The following is a 16,975-nucleotide window of genomic DNA, read 5'->3' on the forward strand; positions in this document are numbered from 1 at the left end:
TATCTTTCTGTTTACTCTTGAAGACACTCTTTTTTTGAGCTCCGCCTGGATATGGCAGCCAATTCATCCCTTTTCTCTCTCTCTTCTATAAGCTTTTGCCCGTTTTAATGTGAGGCCCGAATACAACAAAGTCAAAGCTCTTCTCTGATCTGTCTGATGCTACGAAAAAAAAAGGCGCATCGGATAACCAACTTAGGATGAGCTGTAGCTTAGTTACAGCTTAGCTTTAGTGTCTTATGGGATAGAATTAGTGCCCGCAGCCTCTATTTACAATGGATTTGCTGCTGTATCCTTGGCTCCTTGGCTAGACCCGTACTATGCATAACTAGAGCAGCAGCATTAGCAAGAGCCAATTAATAAAAAAAATAACAGAAAGGAAATAGAAGGGAAGGATGCGGTGAAAGCTTGTGGCAGGTGTAGGCGCTGTTTGCAACTGCCTCAGAAAGACGGAGCATGTAGGAAAGACAGCCCATTCCCCGCTTGCTCCGACCTAGCACCATGAGATGTTTAAGGCCCTCTTGCTCTTGTACTGGCCATGGCCAACAAGGTTACAGATATGGCTTCTGAAATGGAGGTGACCCAATCACGGGGCTTTTTGCTGAGGCCATAAGGCAAAAAAGGCAAATATGGGAAACGCTGTGGTGTTTTAGGAGGGGAGCATAATATGGATTACCCCGCTACGGCCTAGTGTGCTCTTTGTGACTTTATGGGCCGGCTTGTAGCAATTACTGGACAGGCGACTGCGGCCTTGTTGAGGACGCTGTGGGCTCCTACCTTTTTTTTCCCGTTTAGCCTTCTTTCCTGTTTATAATGGTCCAAGATTCTCTTGTCCACCTTGTTCGCCTTCCTTTCCTTTCTTCTTATTTATTTTCTACAGCACACAAAGCAACCTCTTTCTTACCTTTTTTTCCTCTCTATCTTTTTAACCCTAGTCAAATATATTAGTCAAAATGGCTCGCAAGTTCTTCGTCGGTGGCAACTTCAAGATGTAAGTTTGTTGTGATTTGTTTCTGCTTTTGTCTTTTGACGTGTGCAAAAGCCCCCTCACTTGAATAGATGCTTTCGCCCCTCCGAACCGGAAAGCTAAATCGCAGTTTATTTCGGGCCTCACCTGTTTGAGACTTCTTCATGACTAATACTAGCCAAAAAGAATAAGATAACAACGAGAGCATCAAACATTTTCGTAGCAATTTACTCTGCAATGAGAAGAGCCTCAATAACTAACATATTCTTAGGAACGGCACTAAGTCGTCTATCAATGAGATTGTCGAGAACCTCAACAAGGCTACCATCGACCCCAACACCGGTACGTTTAAATCCTTACGCCCTCCCCTGCACGCAGGCCCATACTGATATATGCTCGCCACTAGAGGTCGTCATTGCCCCCCCTACTCTGTTCCTACAGGGCGTCCGTCACTTCCTGCGCCCCGAGATCGAGGTTGCTGCCCAGAACGTCTACAACAAGCCCAACGGTGCCTACACCGGCGAGATCAGCGTTAGCCAGCTGAAGGACTCTAACGTAAACTGGACTATTCTGGGCCACTCCGAGCGCCGGACCATCCTGGGCGAGACCGACGAGCTTATTGCCAACAAGACCAAGGCTGCTATTGACGGCGGCATCTCCGTTATCTGGTGCTGCGGCGAGTCTCTGGAAGAGCGTGAGGCTGGCACTACCATTGCTGTCGTCTCTAAGCAGCTGGAGGCCCTTAAGGCTGCCATCACTGAGGCCGACTGGGCTAAGGTTGTCGTTGCCTACGAGCCTATCTGGGCCATTGGTACCGGCAAGGTCGCCACCACCCAGCAAGCCCAGGACGTCCACGTTGCCATCCGCGCTTGGCTCAAGGAATCTGTCAGCGCCAAGGTCGCTGAGGAGACTCGCATCCTATACGGTGGCTCCGTCTCGGAGAAGAACTGCAAGGATCTGTCCAAGGAGGCCGACATTGACGGCTTCTTGGTTGGTGGCGCTTCTCTGAAGCCGGCTTTCGTTGACATCATCAACTCTAACCTGTAAATGTCTACTTGAACTGGAAAAAAAGTAAAAAAAAACCCATAGTACTTGCCTAGAGCAGATTTTGACTACCACTGCCTTAAGCTATGGGCTGTATAATGCTGATAAATAATGTAAAATCACACCACGCTTGCAGAAGTTGATTGGTGCTATGTTGAGTTGTTTTGTTGTCTGGCCTATTAACCGTGTGTTTAGCTGTTTGTATTTCAGCCTGCTTCTGTGTCATACATGCTACTTGTTGGTAATCATGTGTTCTAGAGTAATTTTGGTCCAAGACTAGCGTTATGTATGTTTATGTATTGTACAGTTTTTCCTCTTGCACTATGATATCCTTTATTTCGTTGCTTTCCAGCAAGTCTTTTACTCCAAAGCCCGCTCCACATCGCTTTATACAGGCGTCCCAGTACCGTGGTAGGGACTCCACACACCTCTGACACTCTCAGTGATACTGGTGACGGGTTTGTTGGTCCGTTTGTTCTTCTCGCCGGTGGCATTGCGAAGCACCATGGCCTTCTTGAGCACCTGATCGGGTTGCAGGTTGCGCACGCAAATTGCCCGCTCCTTGCCGGTTATGTATTGTCCGATGATCACGGGGTGCTTGCCCGGGCGCGGAGATACTTCGATCTCAATTTCGGGATTGCTGGCGGCAAACTTGGTGAGTTGGGACTTGATGAAGCCGCTGAAGTAGATGGTAATTAGAGTGTTAGCCTGAAGAGCTGGGTATGGTGCTAAACGACGCTGGGGGGTTGGCAGTCTCAACGTCCTACACAAGATCGGAGAGAAAAGAAATAACATCAAGTGTCAGGAAAGGACGTACTTCATGCCGACTGAACTGCCAGCCCAGTCACAGTAGTGGAAGCTGAGCTTCTTGCATTGTAGCACGAAGGCGCCGACGCCGTTCTATAGGAATTGATTTTTAGTTTTCGGTGGACTAGTTGTTGAATCATTGAAGTTGTGTAGGAACTTACCTGGCCCGTAGAGACAGCTGTAAGCGCTCTTATCGTCATTATTAGAAGTGATTGTGGTGTGCTGATTCCACTCGTCCCAGGCCGCTTTCTTCACCAAGCCGTGGTGGTCCATCATGATTTTTGCCTACACCGTGCTTCGCTACTACGCCATTGGTCGGCTGAATTTCGTTTAAATATTGCATAAAAAGTCAGGTTAGGGTTTGGTATTTTTGATATGATTGCCAAGACTGCATGCGACAAGGCTGTGGGATTTGGATTCCGCGCATTCCTAGAAAAAAATGGTCTGCTGAAAGTTTCAGGCACGGCAAGGCTCTGTTTGCTTGCATCTGCATTGACTTTGGCATAATTATCGTGACGTGAATCTCTACTGCCTACCTTTATTGCTGCTAGTGTCCAGAAAAACTCTAGCCAATAAAGTTGCATCCCGGATCTTGCCACTATTGCCTCTCTATTATAAAGTCGCGTCTTAGACGGATATTTGCCATCACCAGATCCTTGAGCTCAATCTTCGATTCTCTTCACGACGTCGCGTATTTTCTTCTCTTCCAATCCGGGAAACGCCCGCGAAAGTCGCAGCCATGACGGACAAACTCCCGCCCAACCTGTTGATGCTCTTTGCACCACGTCCACCCGTGCGCTATCTCAAGCCCGTTGACCATGCTGCAGGCGATCGCAAGACTATGCCAATTGATGGCCTGGCGCAGTTTCTACCTGCATTACAGCAGTACAAAGATACCGACGAGTATACGCCAACTGAGAGCTGGCTGGAGCGCAAAGACCGCTTGAAAATAGAGCGCGAAGCTGCTGTTGAGGCATTGAAATCCGCAGCTTGTATGTTGTTCTCGTCGCTCCCGTCCTGGCTACATCATGATGTTCTGAGACTGACTAACACTGCTCATTACTAGACAATCCTGCAGAGGATCCTAATATCCGCGGCGATGCCTTCAAAACGCTGATCGCCGCGCGGCTTAGCTACGATACTACCGAACAAGATCTCGAACACGAATTTGGGCGTCATGGCCCCATTGAAAGAGTGTGCATGCCACATCCTGTAGCTGATCAGGATCAATATGTAGATACTAACTAGTGCTCTTCTAGATCCGCCTCATCAAAGATACGCATTCCGAAGAAAAACCCGGAAAGAAGAAGAAGCCGCATCGCGGCTATGCCTTTATCGTATTCGAACGTGAACGCGATATGAGAGGTAACTATAGTCCCCTAATGATGATGGCGATGATGACCTCGCTTTTTCCTCCCCCATGTGTGCTTATGCAGGATGCTTCTATTTCGATCTTGTGCTTGACCGAACTCAGCTCAATTCTCAACCGCCTTGTCCGCTCACAGGTCACATTCATACCTGACTGAACCGACTTCGAGCTCTCCGTTGTACATTGATGTCTATAACTGCTGCTAGCCTTCCCTTTATTCCCCTCCACTCCAATCTTTGCAAAGCCGTGTTTTTTTTTGGTAAGATGAAACTCGTGACTAACTCTAGCGCCTTTCGCGCATACCGGCTTTAGCTGCTCTAGACGCCTGTGATGGTATTAGACTCAAGGGTCGCACAATCAAGGTGGATGTTGAGAGAGGCAGAACTGTCAAAGGGTGGAGACCTCGTAGACTTGGCGGTGGCATGGGTGGCCGAAACTACACCCGTGCCGCAGCCGCTCGGCCAACCGGCCCTGGTGGCTTCCGCGGCCCTTCAGGCGGCGGTTTCCGAGGCGGCTTTGACTCAGGTCGTGGCAGAAACGGTGGATTCCGAGGAGGCATGCGTGGAGGCTTCCGCGGTGGCGATCGTGGCGGCCCCCCCACAGGCCCTAGCGGAGACCGTAGTGGTTTTGGCGGCAGTCGCGATCGCGATCGGGGTTACGAGCCACGTGGCCCAGGCCGCTTCTCAGATGATAGATACGGTGGTGGCAGACGCGAGGATCCCAGACGCTCAGGAAGCAATGCTGAGCCTGTGCGGCAGCGCGATCGAGAGCGGGATAGAGACCGAGGTGACCGTGGTGATCGTGGCGATCGTGGTGACCGCGGCGACCGTGGCGACCGTGGCGACCGTGGCGATCGTGGTGACCGTGGCGATCGTGACTATGACCGCCCACGGGACGACGACCGTAAACGACGCTACGACGAGGGCCACGGTTACGATGAGCCCAGAAAGATCCGCCGGTACTGATGGCTTTTTTGTTCATCTCCCAGCGTTGTCTATATTCTGTTCTAGGGTTTCATGGTACTTGTGAGTGTGTCGCATTGCATGCGAGGTTGAGATCAAGGTCAAACTGCACTTTGCTCGTCCGGCTCTTCCCAACACGACCCAGCTTTGTGTCTGTTGCAGTGCGCTTTTTCCTTTTCCTCTTGTCTTTTCTTTCCCTCCCTCCTCTTCTCTTTCTCCTTGTCCTCTTGTTCCACGTCTCGTTTGGAGGTAATGGTGTGTGGATTCGTCAGGTGGCTGTATTTCTACGCGTGGGCTGATTGGGTAGGTATTTCATGGTGGGAAATGGTTGAGTATATTTCTTTTTTTTTCTCCTTCCTGGCTCATCTATTATTTCTTTACGGCTCTGCAGTTATTGCTTGTCTGTGCTTGTTTGGCATTTGGCATCCAAGATGGAGCCTAATCGGCCTTCTGTGTGCTTTGGAGAAGCATTGTCCTTGTTTAGAGGTATTATTCTCGTTGCGTTCTCTTTCTTCCCTTTTTGCCGTTTATTGTTTTCTTCCCTTTGTTATTTTTCTTTGTCTTTCTCTCATACAGCGGTAGGGCCTTGAAGCCATGCCCAGTCCGCTCTAGCAAACGACCTTAACAAGATTATTCAGCACACGTGTGTGATTGCGAGAAGACGGTAAGACACGAAGTGAGGAATAACGTGAGAAGCTGTAGTCAGCTCGCGCAGTTTTGTACTTTCAATCGGTGAGCTCTCGGTGAGTGTACTAGAAGTTACTACACTTGGTTAAGCCCCTGTGAGCTCACCGTGAAGCAGGGCCCCAAAGCGGTGAAGAGCGTTTTCTTTTTTTTCCTAGTTGAGTTTTATCGATAAGATACGCTTAGCGATTACCTCCCCGCTAAAAACGCCCCTCGAAATTTTTCTGCCATTCGGTGAAGGGAAAAAAAAAAAATAACCAATTATCAAGGTTTTTTTACTTTATATAGGAAGCAAAAAAAAAAATAGATTTAACTCTTGTGCTAGTTTTGTCATTGCATCACTTGCTTTTCTTGTTGTTTGTATTTAATCTCGATTCTTTGGTAGTTAAAGATCTATTTACTCTTTTTACTTCTCTTTCTCTGATTAGCCAGGTCTCTATCTCACAAAATCCTCTCTTTGCCTCTCGACAAGAGCCTCCATCTGTTTAAGACCACAACCACCCACACATCACAATGCCCAAATCCCGGCGTAACAAGTCTATCTCTCTGACCCAGGTCGATAAGAAGGGTCGCGAGCACAAGGACAAGCTGTTTGCCAATGTGCGCGAGGCTGTTGGCGAGTATCAGAACTGCTTTGTCTTCAGCATCGACAACTCCCGGAACAACTATCTGAAGACAGTGCGCCAAGAGCTGAGCGACAGCGCGTGAGTGTTTTCTCTTTCCTTTTGCTCTACTGAATGCGCCAACTATGCCTTGCGGCTCTACCTATTCTAGCTGGCGAGGACCGCAGGGCGTAAATATTGACAGGCTTGCCTCCTTGCTCTTCCTACTTACACTCCCATCCTCCGTTCAACCACCACTAACTATCTCCTTGTCTCCCTCGGCAGAATCTTCTTCGGCAAGTCTAAACTCATGGCCAAAGCCCTCGGCCTGACCCCCGAGGAAGCTCAGGCGCCCGGCCTAGAGCTTCTGACCCCACACATCCATGGCCAGGTCGGCTTGCTCTTCACCAACCGCCCGGCAGCCGACGTCACTAGCTACCTGTCATCAATCAGCGAAGCCGACTTTGCACGTGCTGGCACTGTGGCCTCGCGCACCTTTGTTATCCCTGCGGGTGTGGTGTACTCGACTGCCGGTGAAGTGCCCGCCGAGCACGACGTTATTCTTGAGCATACGCTAGAGCCTGAGCTGCGCAAACTAGGTGTACCCACTCGCATGGTTCGTGGCAAGATTGTGCTTGGTGAGGAGGACGGCTCAACTGAAGACTATGTTGTCTGCAAGGAGGGCCAGGTCCTTGACTCACGCCAGACCAGACTGCTCAAGATGTTCTCGGCACCGATCAGTCAATTCCGCATTCGAGTTATTGCGTGAGTTATCACCCTTTCTCTATTCTCGCTAATATCCTTTCCCATATGTGCCTGTCGTATAACTAATGCCCTTCTGTCAAACTAGCTACTGGAGCGCTGCTACTAGCAAAGTCACCGAGGTCGAGCCTTTGACCGCTGGCGAGGCCGCTTCTTCGGAGTCTGATTAAAGCCATGAGAAAGCAGAGCCTCTTTAAAAATGACCAACTTTGATATCCCCATTTACATAGCGGTCTCACTTTCACGTGTTCCTATCTCCCATTGATGTCACGACTAAAAAGGTTATCCATAAAGGCCTTGTCGCTACGTCATCAGGATCTTCTCCTCCTCCTCCTCCTCCTGTGCTGGCTATGTTCAACGAGCCTTTGTGTATCTCTCTGCTGAAGATGGCATACAACGGCACATACAACAGCATAGAGAGAGGGGCAAAAAAGCCTTGCGTCAAAAGGGACTAAGGGGCTGCATCATGTTTCGTTTTGGCTGGCGTTCTTTGGCGTTACCCCATCCCGCTGCTTCTGTTTCTTCTTTACATGTTGTCGCTTTTTCCTCAAATTTTCTTCCTGGCTCCTTTACTTTGATTTTCTGTTCATATTCAGTTATCAACAAACAATACTTGTTACTTTTGCATCTGCAAAAGTTGTTGTCCTCACGATAGAGACTAAGAATGAAACATGTGGCGCTAGTTGCGTAACGTAATAATGTGTGAACTGCTGCTGCAAATTTGCAAAATAAAAGCTTAATGAGGAGAGTAGTCTGTATGTAGAGGAGATTGGGTGATAAAATGTACATATCTTGACGCGGAAAGTCGAAAACAAAGTTGCCCAATATTAGGAGCTAGTATATAGCGGTGTAAATTGATCGAGGGCTAGCGGACTAACATGACCTGCATTGCTAGAGACCACTACTGCCCGCTGGAATTCACACTTGCAAAAGTCGAATCAACAATAACTGGAGCAGAAGTCAATGCGTCAATCTCTGACATCATTGACTCGTCGTTGGCCATGCTGGTAATGACCTGATCTGCTGTTAAACCCTCCCAGAAGCCTGGCATTTCGGCCTGAGCCTTCTTCCCGCGGTAAATCTCTTGTGCAACGCCACGCACTTGGCCGCAGGCAGTGCTAGCTGCCTTCCATACGCTTGAAAGCTTATTCAAAGCGCCAATGTGCAGACGGATTTGTTGACGCAAGTCATCATCGTTGTAAGGCACAAAGTAGAGAGCCCACTTGCTTAGGTGAATAATAGAGGAGTGTGTGATGACGCAGATAAAAAAGTGACTATGTGAGAGAAGTGAAACTCGGTGGGTGATCATCTTGCTAATATCATTTGCCGAGCTGATAGTGTGTCGAGTATGGGAATTGAAGTCATCCCCGGATACAATCGGCTGATGGGCTGCACATGAATTGACATTACGAGTAACCGAGGAGTCAAGCTGGGAGAACGGCTGATGCAACATTATAGAAATCCTAGGACATTACAAACGGTTAGTTTGGATCAGGAGCCAGCGAATGGAGTAACTATCACGTACGTTCTGTTCATCATCGTAGCTTGGAACATCATTTCATCAAGCTCGAGATCTTTGTTCAAAGAGCTTTGTTTGCTAGGGGGAAGGTGGAGTCTCCAGTTCGTGAGAAGAGTCTCGATTCGATCAATGTTCTCGTCATCGGGGCCAAAGAACTCTGGGGTCCTCATCATTTTCCCTAGAATACGGCCGGACGCAATCCGATACGCAAAGGATGAGAATTCGCGGTCCTCTCCAGAGAAGTCTGCATCTTCAAGATCTTGCAGATACATGGGTGTTGGAATGGTCTAAAGGTCATGAGCATTAACATCCGGCATTGAACATCATATTCGAGCCTGTGAAAGCTTACCTCATTGATATACTTATCTTCTTCGCAGGGCAGGGCGACGTCGGCAGGAACGTCATACAGAGCAAAGTTTGTTTCCCTATGCACACCGGCAAACATACCATCAATAACATAGAGATCCCACCAAGTGCGACGCCAGCTTTCCTCCAGCACAGGAATCCCTCGGCCATACATGGTAGCAAACGGTCGCGTATGGAGATTGATATCAAGAGCAATCTTCTCAACATCAAGCAGCATCTTTCTAGACTGTTGGCGCTGGCAGTTTCCATCAAGGCCAAGAATAAGCAATACCATGGCTTGAACGAGAAAGCCATCTTTTGGTGTGGCCGAGCTATAACACATCTCAAAAGCTTCATCATAAAATATAGCACCAGCTGTGCCAACATTGATGAACAGCGAGCCAATGTAGCGAATGGCTGCTAGCAGATGGTTGATCTGGCCGTCTTTGGCGATACGCAGTAAATGGGTTTTTGGTAGCACAAAGGGGTGCGCAGCAAAGAAATGATGGTAGAAGGAATCTAAGCATCTATCGGAAATGAGACTAAGTGGAGTCTGGGTCGAAACCATGGCAGCGGCGGCAGCAGCAGCAGAAGTAGGAGAAAGAAGCAGGTGGGAGGTATCATAAGTGCGCACCAGTTGCGAGTTTTCTGCCAAGGGAGCAACTGATGATGAGAATGGAGAACTATGGCCGGTACCAGAGCCAGGAGGATCGGAATTGCTTGCAGACGCTGATGAGCTAGCTACATGTTTAGCTGTATTTGTCCCTGAAACCCCAGGGGTGTGGCCCATAAGCATAGGACAGCTAGAAGCGTCGGCAGTAGTGGTGGTTATAGCCGTAGTACTCAATGAAGGCGATTCTTCAAGCTCGGATTCGGCACGACGCTTGTTAGGATTGTTGGCTGAAGGCTTCGCCTTTGGTCCTTTATAGCCACGACGAGATGCAATGTAGACACATTCAGATTCGTTGGCAGTGCATCGACGACATGGCATTTGACCATTGCACTTGAGGTGTTTGGCACGCTACATTTGACGCTTACTATTAGTACCTTGTATTTCTGGGGAAGTGTAATAAAAGAATGAAGCTAGACATGGAGGTTATTACACAAGCGAGACAGGCGGCAGAAATAGCCTGGGGAGCGCCGCCATTACTGTTCTTAGGATTGACATCGGCAGAAGATTTGGTTTCAGACGTCGAGGTTTCAGAAGGGGCTGATCCAGCGGCTTCAGCTTGGGAAGTCATGTTGACAGAGGGTAGCATGATTTCGTGAGACTGTAATAGTGATGGTGGTTGCTGATGGTGGTGGTGGTGGGCATTGGGGGCAGCTATATGCTGATAGGCGAAGCCTGTGTTGTCAGACTGGGACTGGGCTTGAGGCTGCACTTGGGATTGGGATTGAGGATCTAAGATTCCCGAAGTAGGATAAAAATGGTCACCGATCCCCTGAAGAGCGGCATTGCTAGACCCTGTGCTGCCGCCAGCGGCCCCCATTCCTATGTCTGGCTGCATGTGCGTGTGCATATAAGGTTGAGACGATATATTATCGCTAGAAATGGGGTTAGAGTTGGAGCTGTAGCGGGAGTGGCCGGTATTCGCAGGATTCGAATTGATACTGGAACTGGAATTAGGATATTTAGAATATATGACGCCAGGGGCGCCGTTGTGCGGGGCGTGGTGCAATTGGTGTATCTGTTGGGCTCGACGCATTTGATGTAATTGATGTTGGTTATTTTGCAGATTAAAATGCAGTTGTTGTGCCTGCATGGGCACTATCTCCACATTATTTATGGTCGCCGAAGTAGGAGGTGAAACAGAGGTCGCCGAGCTGGATGTAGTCGCCGGGCCCCCCTTCAATTTTAGGCTTTCGTTCAAGTCTAAGCCCAAGCTGACGGGGTCCATGCCCATAAAGCCCGAAGGAATAGCGTCCTGGACAAGACTCGACTGAACGGCGACCATCTCCTGCGGCTGCTGATTCTGAGGCTGTTGCAGGCTAGGTGCGATTGAAGCCACCGAGGTAGACATATAAACAGGATTTCCCGTGACATCAGCCTGAAGCTGCATGTCCATAGATGATGACAGTTGCTGCTGCTGCTGATGGAGATGGCCGTGGCCGTTGTAGGCCTGCGAGTGGCCTAGGGCCTGGCTCTGTTCAGCCATTGTTACGTGCTGCTGTTGATGGTACTGGTTTTGCTGATTCTGCAGCAGTGGCTGATGTGAAGAATTTTGATGATCCATCTTGACTCGTCTTGTTGTCTTCAGCCTTGGCCAGTTTGGCTGCTTCCCTCAGCTCAGCCTTGCTGCACCTTCTAAGAAAGGAAAGATAACAAACGACCCCTTTTTTCAATGAGGACAGAAGTTTCTGATTTTGAACTTTTCACCTCCTGCCTTGTTTATCACAGGTCTGGACCGTCTTTGTGGTAGAGCAACGTTGGCTATGCCACGAACTATGGGAAAGAGGAAGAAAGAAAAGGAAAGCTAAGACTGCGAGCGAGCTTCTATTTCGTTCTAGAAGCGAGAAAACAGGAATGAGAAGACCTCGCTTCTTCCTGAAGCCCAAGGAAAATAGCCAGCCTTGTGTTTGTTCTTTTCGTGATGGAGTAGCCAATGAAACCGGAGCCAGGCACGAGAGGGGCGAAAGGAGATAAAAAAAGCAAATATTCAGACGACTGGGCTAGGCATCACTTCTCAATCGGTCTTTTGTCCCCTCTCTCCAGGACATGCCTGCATTCAAGGCTACAATGTTTTTTTAGTAGTCTGCAAGTACAGGTTGTTCCTTTATCTTTCCCGATATGATACATAGAAGTGTTAGAAACTCCAATACCTACTATTGAAAGAGTCTTGCGTTTATCCTGTCCCTCTAACACGTCCAATTCAAGCCGTGACTTGCAACATCATCACGACCAGATCCACAAGGTAAAAAAAAAACATATAAAAATAGAAAAAAGGAAAAAAAAAAAAAAAAAAGAAAGAGCAAGGAACCAGCCATGAACAACAGGACAGGGCGCATGCGTATCAACCACAGTGCATCAACCCAGTTGTTGGTCTTGGCTTTTTTCTCTCTCGGGAGGGAATAAGGGAATAGACGCTGCCAACGCTACAAAAACGACAGAAAGCCAACTTTTGGACTGGCCTCCAGGCTTGTTTCAACCGCCTCGCCTCATTATTCAGGCAGCAAGCAATAACGCCCATCTTAAGGTCACACCAGGGCGCTCTAGCCCACCTCGAATCTTTCACCTGCAATTGGCTACATAGAATACGCTGCACTACACTTGTGTATCACACAGTATGTTTTGAGAAGAGGCTAGGCTTTCAAACTTCATTCCAAGTAGCATGTTCGCCCGGTTTACATTAGTCAGATAGCCTGTCATTCACCATGGCGTACATATATATATATATTTGTATAAACCACTGGCCGGCCTTCTTTCCATTCTGTTTGCTGCACGCATCGCAACATTACACACCACTACACATGTATTGTTACTACTAGTCCTGTACTGCATTTTATACATTACTATATCCAAGTTGTCTTTGGAAACCAATCTCTTCTCTCAAGCCTAGAAAACACAAAGACAGACCTTATTATGTATTCCCAACCCAGATTTGCCCGAAACAACAAACTCCGAATCTATCTCCCTGAATACTGCAAAACAGGCCGTTCTTCTTTTCTTCCCCAACGTATTCTTTTTCTCAAAAAAAGACAAAATTACCGCTCTCTTATGCCAGCACGTCCTTAGAGCTACGGATGTTGTTCATGCGAGAAGCCCAGTTGCTGAGGTTAGCACGGGTATTGGCAATAGAGCCCAACAGACCCCACTGCGAGTTGATGCCCTCGACCCTGTGAGACGAGTTCAGGTTCTTGACAACCGTAATCTGGTAGCAAGTGGCACCACCCTGGCGAGAGACAATAGTGGATAAGGCCAGGAAGTACTCCCAGATCTATACAGATTGTTAGTGGCAAGGCACTCCAGGCTAGATCCCGAATCAAGGGATGAAAATAAAGGGGGTAAGAGAACTTACGCGAAACCAACGCTTGCCGTACTTGGCCTCAACCTTGTCACGGTTGCCCATCCAGTTACGATACCAGCGCCACAGAGTTGCCGAGTAGTGCACACCAATGGTATCAATACTCTTGATCTCAAAACCAGCAGCCTCCAGAGAGCTGATGTAGAAACCCAGGGGGGTTGACGCATCGGCACCAGGAAAGATGTACTTGTTCATAAAGATACCCCAGTTCAGATCCTCGTACTGCCAGCTCTTACGAAGACCAGCAAGCTGCATAAACATCATACCATCGTCATCCAACATGTTATAGCATTGGGTTAGGAACCCAGTGAAATGGCGGATACCAACGTGTTCAGCCATTTCGACACAGGTGATCTTGTCAAATCCGCCCTCGGGGACAGGAATATCACGGTAGTCCATGCACAGAATCTTGCTCTGCTCCTCAGGGACACCCGACTTGCGAAGAATTGAGTTACCCCAGGCAGTCTGGTTACGACCAAGGGTGATGCCAGTAGCACGAGCGTTGAAGTTGTGGCTGGCAAAGTTTACCAGAGTACCCCAGCCGCAGCCAATGTCAAGCATGGATTCACCCTCCTTGAGCTGGATTTTCTCGCAAATGACAGCCATCTTGTTGTCCTGGAGCTCCTCTAGAGTCTCCTCGCGATCGGGATCCGAAATGATACCAGAAGTGTACACCATGCGCGGGCCCAGGAACCAACCGTAGAAGTCGTCACCACGGTCGTAGTGGTCACGGACCTGCTCCTCGTCTATATTTCACAATGTTAGTGCGACACGATCTTATAAACTAATCCAATGTCTGTAGACAGGCGGATGAAACTTGCCCTGAGAACGAGTGTGCATGATAGCCTCAGGCAGAAGGCCAGTGAAGACAAACTTCAGCATGCCCCAGGTAAAGCGGAAGGAAGCCCAATCGTGACGCCACTCAAGAACCTCCAGGGCATCGCCGTTGAATTCAACGAGCCCATCAAAGTACATCTCGAGGAAGGTTTCCATGGGGATCTTGTTTTTGCCGCGGTACTTGAGACGGTCGGGGGTGTTCTTGAATGTCAGGTAGAACTCGACGGGGCGGCCGGGGATCTGAGCCTTTTCATTGCGGCGAGGGGCAATGGCAGAGATGACTAGCCACCAACCAAGAAGAATTGGAACGGTGGTGAAAAGGGCAAAGAATAAGGTGGTCTTCATGCCACCGCCGACCTTCCACGACGCATAGTACGGGACCAGGAAGAGCAGGGCGCCCATGCCCAGGTTGCTAAAGGTATCGGAGCCGGGGCCATCAGCGGGCAGCGGTGCGTTGTGGATTGTGGGATACTAGTTGACGCAAGAGTTAGCATCGATGGGTGTGGCCACGATGGGTGCAGGCATTGTGAGCCAATCACAAGACAAGAAGACGGTGCGGTGCGGTGGCATTGGCATTGGCATTGGCATTGGCATTGGCATTGGCGATACTATGGGCTAGTGGTAGTGGTGTTGATGGTAGGCATTGGCAGTCGACAAAGGCCAGGTGTTACCACTATCACCACCAAACGCTGTCACCAGGCGTAAACGCGGGGCATGGGCTGGCCACTCGGCAAAGGCAATTATGTGCTAGGGGGGGTGGTGGCAAGCTCTTAACTCACATTAGTGGTGCGGACACCACAAGGCTCCGCCTTGACGAACTTGTCGCCAGAGAACGGAGGCGTAGAAGAAAACTCAAAATCTGATTTCTGAGACGCCATGACGGGCAAATTATGCAGGAGATTTTGCTTCTGGGTAAAAAAGAAAAAAAGAAGGAGAGAAAGGTGGAAGTAGAAGTGGAAAAGCCGAGGGTTTTGTGGGAGGATAGCTGAAGGCTTCTGATCCTAGAGAAGCACTAGTATTTGGCTTGGCTCCTAATAGCCTGCAAAAGCTTACCACAGCAAGCCTTGGTAGGATGTAGCACAGGGCTAGAAAAATGCTGGGCATATTTACAGGCCCCCCCCCATCACTATAGAGGCTTGTTTACAGAATGGTGGCCTCGCCTATTGTAGGCAGTCACAGAACATGGGTAAGGGTGCTAAGCCTACATACTATGCTTTACTACGTACAACATATTAGCCCCTAGACTGTTAGCCCTTTTCTCTCGACTGATACTAGTCTTGTATAAGACAACTGTTTTCAAGGCACTGCACTTGACTTCTTTTCTCTATGCCCAAGCGACACCCCCTATTGCCGTCCTGCTGCTTCTCTGGACTGGACCGAGGGTCTATAGTAGCACTCTCTCTTCCACCACGCATCTGTGATGTACTATGTCAGGATGGGAGGATGGGAGGAGGAGCAGGGGCTCGAAAGTAGGCATCGAGATTATCTCCCGCCGTATAGCCCTTTATCAAACGCACCACGCAATGTATTCTTTTGCTGAGACGATATAATAATAGATGAAATTGAATGAGCACATCCCACTATATTACGTGGCATGGCTTTCTGGAGAGCCTCGATATGCCCTGACATTTCCTGTTGTTTCTGGAGCTTCTTGACAGATTTCTGGTCGTAGAGTATAATGCCAAGGCCAGGCCATCCATCAGTAGCTCGGTTGAAGGTACAGCAAACAGAAGTATGGCGACTAGTTTGAGGAAGCACTGCGGTGCAGGCAAGGCGGGAAACCGCACTATGGCTCCAACGATGGAAGCTGAAATCGTATGGTCCCCTTTTTGTTACCCATACTTGGCAAGAACACACACAATGGCTGCGTTTCCCAAGCACCGCCCCAAATCAATTTCCATGAGCAGAACCTGCACTTCGGCATCAAAACAAAGGCTACAGCTAACAATCATCGGAAATAGCCATGCACACATGATTGCCATGGCTAAGCTTACTCCCTAAAAGAAAACTAGAACAAGGCTTTTTGTTCTCAGAAGCCCACCACTAAACCTCTGCATACTGAGCTGTCAAGCATTGCTTGGTAGGAATGGCGGTGCCGTGCCCAAGCCTGTTGGGAAGAACAGTTATCGCTGCATGATAAGATGCACCGTTGTCTTTACTGCGTGACACCCCCTTGGCTGCATCAAGGGAATCCCATTTTCGCGGACTGTTTGCCATAATATATGTCCGACGGGGTTTCCGACAGCTATCCTGTCTTCATCTCTGATGTTGCCTTGATAAATCTTAAGACTGCTCAGAGTCGTTGTTAGTTCAGATTCTCCATTATAACCAGAATAGACGGCGGCTTGCAACTTAACAGCATGACGGTTCAATCATACTTGATAGAGTATGTCTTATGTAACGCGGGCTTTTTGCCGGCCCAAAAAAGAGAAAACAACAATGAAGAGACGGGGAAGGAGGCTGTAGCTACCAGATTCATACCGAAGTACGCAATTCCAATCCTACGACCACGGGCTGTTGAGCCGGATATCAACCGATATAATCAGCCGACCGAAATGGGGCCACGGAAGCAAAGAGCAGGACAGCAACAGCAAAAAAAAAAAAAACTACTATTAGGGCAAGTAGTTGGCTCCATCCATATGTAGAAGTTCCCTCTGCAGCGATAAGAAAGATAGAGGCGAAAAGCAGGGAAGTTTGAAAAAGCACATCGTAAAACAATGCAAGCTTTCTCTATTTTAGGGCAATTGCCTACTTGAATACCTAGACAGCAAAGTCTAGCTGGCGGGAGAAAACAACCAGCTAACTGGACATTCATCTCCATCCAGTCCTCTGCCTGTTCCTTCCATACAAAGCCCTTGAGATGCCCATACTTGGCCGACGCTGCTATCTAAGCCCCATTCGTCGTCTTCTAATTGGGAGTCGGAGGACCAACAAAGTGGAAGAAGCCAGGTAAGACCAGGGCTATAGATCCATGGGTCACACACAAAAAACCCCAAAATTAATAGAAAAATAATAAAAATAAAGGAATAAAGAAAACCCGCAAAACCGCAAAACACAA

At 48.7% G+C, this 16,975-nt stretch overlaps 6 protein-coding genes across 6 annotated transcripts; 3 read left to right on the forward strand and 3 right to left on the reverse strand.

Annotated features, from left to right (window-relative positions):
- Positions 1-950: 950 nt before the first annotated feature.
- HOO65_060416 (Triosephosphate isomerase) lies at positions 951-2,011 on the forward strand (the record flags this gene model as incomplete). Its single annotated transcript, XM_071003978.1, has 3 exons — positions 951-988; positions 1,236-1,306; positions 1,371-2,011. The coding sequence occupies 3 exons, from the start codon at positions 951-953 to the stop codon at positions 2,009-2,011; spliced, it is 750 nt and encodes a 249-aa protein (XP_070857766.1).
- A 384-nt stretch (positions 2,012-2,395) lies between these two features.
- HOO65_060417 (mitochondrial 54S ribosomal mL43 domain-containing protein) lies at positions 2,396-3,015 on the reverse strand (the record flags this gene model as incomplete). Its single annotated transcript, XM_071004074.1, has 3 exons — positions 2,396-2,771; positions 2,826-2,908; positions 2,977-3,015. The coding sequence occupies 3 exons, from the start codon at positions 3,013-3,015 to the stop codon at positions 2,396-2,398; spliced, it is 498 nt and encodes a 165-aa protein (XP_070857767.1).
- A 539-nt stretch (positions 3,016-3,554) lies between these two features.
- On the forward strand, positions 3,555-5,149 carry HOO65_060418 (U1 small nuclear ribonucleoprotein 70 kDa -like protein; the record flags this gene model as incomplete). The annotated part of the gene is made up of 4 exons (XM_071003852.1): positions 3,555-3,807; positions 3,882-4,009; positions 4,075-4,180; positions 4,497-5,149. The coding sequence occupies 4 exons, from the start codon at positions 3,555-3,557 to the stop codon at positions 5,147-5,149; spliced, it is 1,140 nt and encodes a 379-aa protein (XP_070857768.1).
- Positions 5,150-6,343: 1,194 nt separating this feature from the next.
- Positions 6,344-7,364, forward strand: HOO65_060419 (Ribosome assembly factor mrt4; the record flags this gene model as incomplete). Its single annotated transcript, XM_071003984.1, has 3 exons — positions 6,344-6,534; positions 6,718-7,197; positions 7,283-7,364. The coding sequence occupies 3 exons, from the start codon at positions 6,344-6,346 to the stop codon at positions 7,362-7,364; spliced, it is 753 nt and encodes a 250-aa protein (XP_070857769.1).
- Positions 7,365-8,095: 731 nt separating this feature from the next.
- On the reverse strand, positions 8,096-11,292 carry HOO65_060420 (uncharacterized protein; the record flags this gene model as incomplete). The annotated part of the gene is made up of 4 exons (XM_071003655.1): positions 8,096-8,525; positions 8,720-9,000; positions 9,063-10,061; positions 10,162-11,292. The coding sequence occupies 4 exons, from the start codon at positions 11,290-11,292 to the stop codon at positions 8,096-8,098; spliced, it is 2,841 nt and encodes a 946-aa protein (XP_070857770.1).
- A 1,479-nt stretch (positions 11,293-12,771) lies between these two features.
- HOO65_060421 (Sphingolipid C9-methyltransferase) lies at positions 12,772-14,795 on the reverse strand (the record flags this gene model as incomplete). The annotated part of the gene is made up of 4 exons (XM_071003769.1): positions 12,772-12,993; positions 13,075-13,826; positions 13,866-14,388; positions 14,697-14,795. The coding sequence occupies 4 exons, from the start codon at positions 14,793-14,795 to the stop codon at positions 12,772-12,774; spliced, it is 1,596 nt and encodes a 531-aa protein (XP_070857771.1).
- Between the last annotated feature and the right edge of the window lie 2,180 nt (positions 14,796-16,975).

Source organism: Ceratocystis lukuohia, assembly GCF_044167205.1.
Source record: "Ceratocystis lukuohia strain C4212 chromosome Unknown Supercontig6_pilon, whole genome shotgun sequence".
Taxonomy (NCBI): domain Eukaryota; kingdom Fungi; phylum Ascomycota; class Sordariomycetes; order Microascales; family Ceratocystidaceae; genus Ceratocystis; species Ceratocystis lukuohia.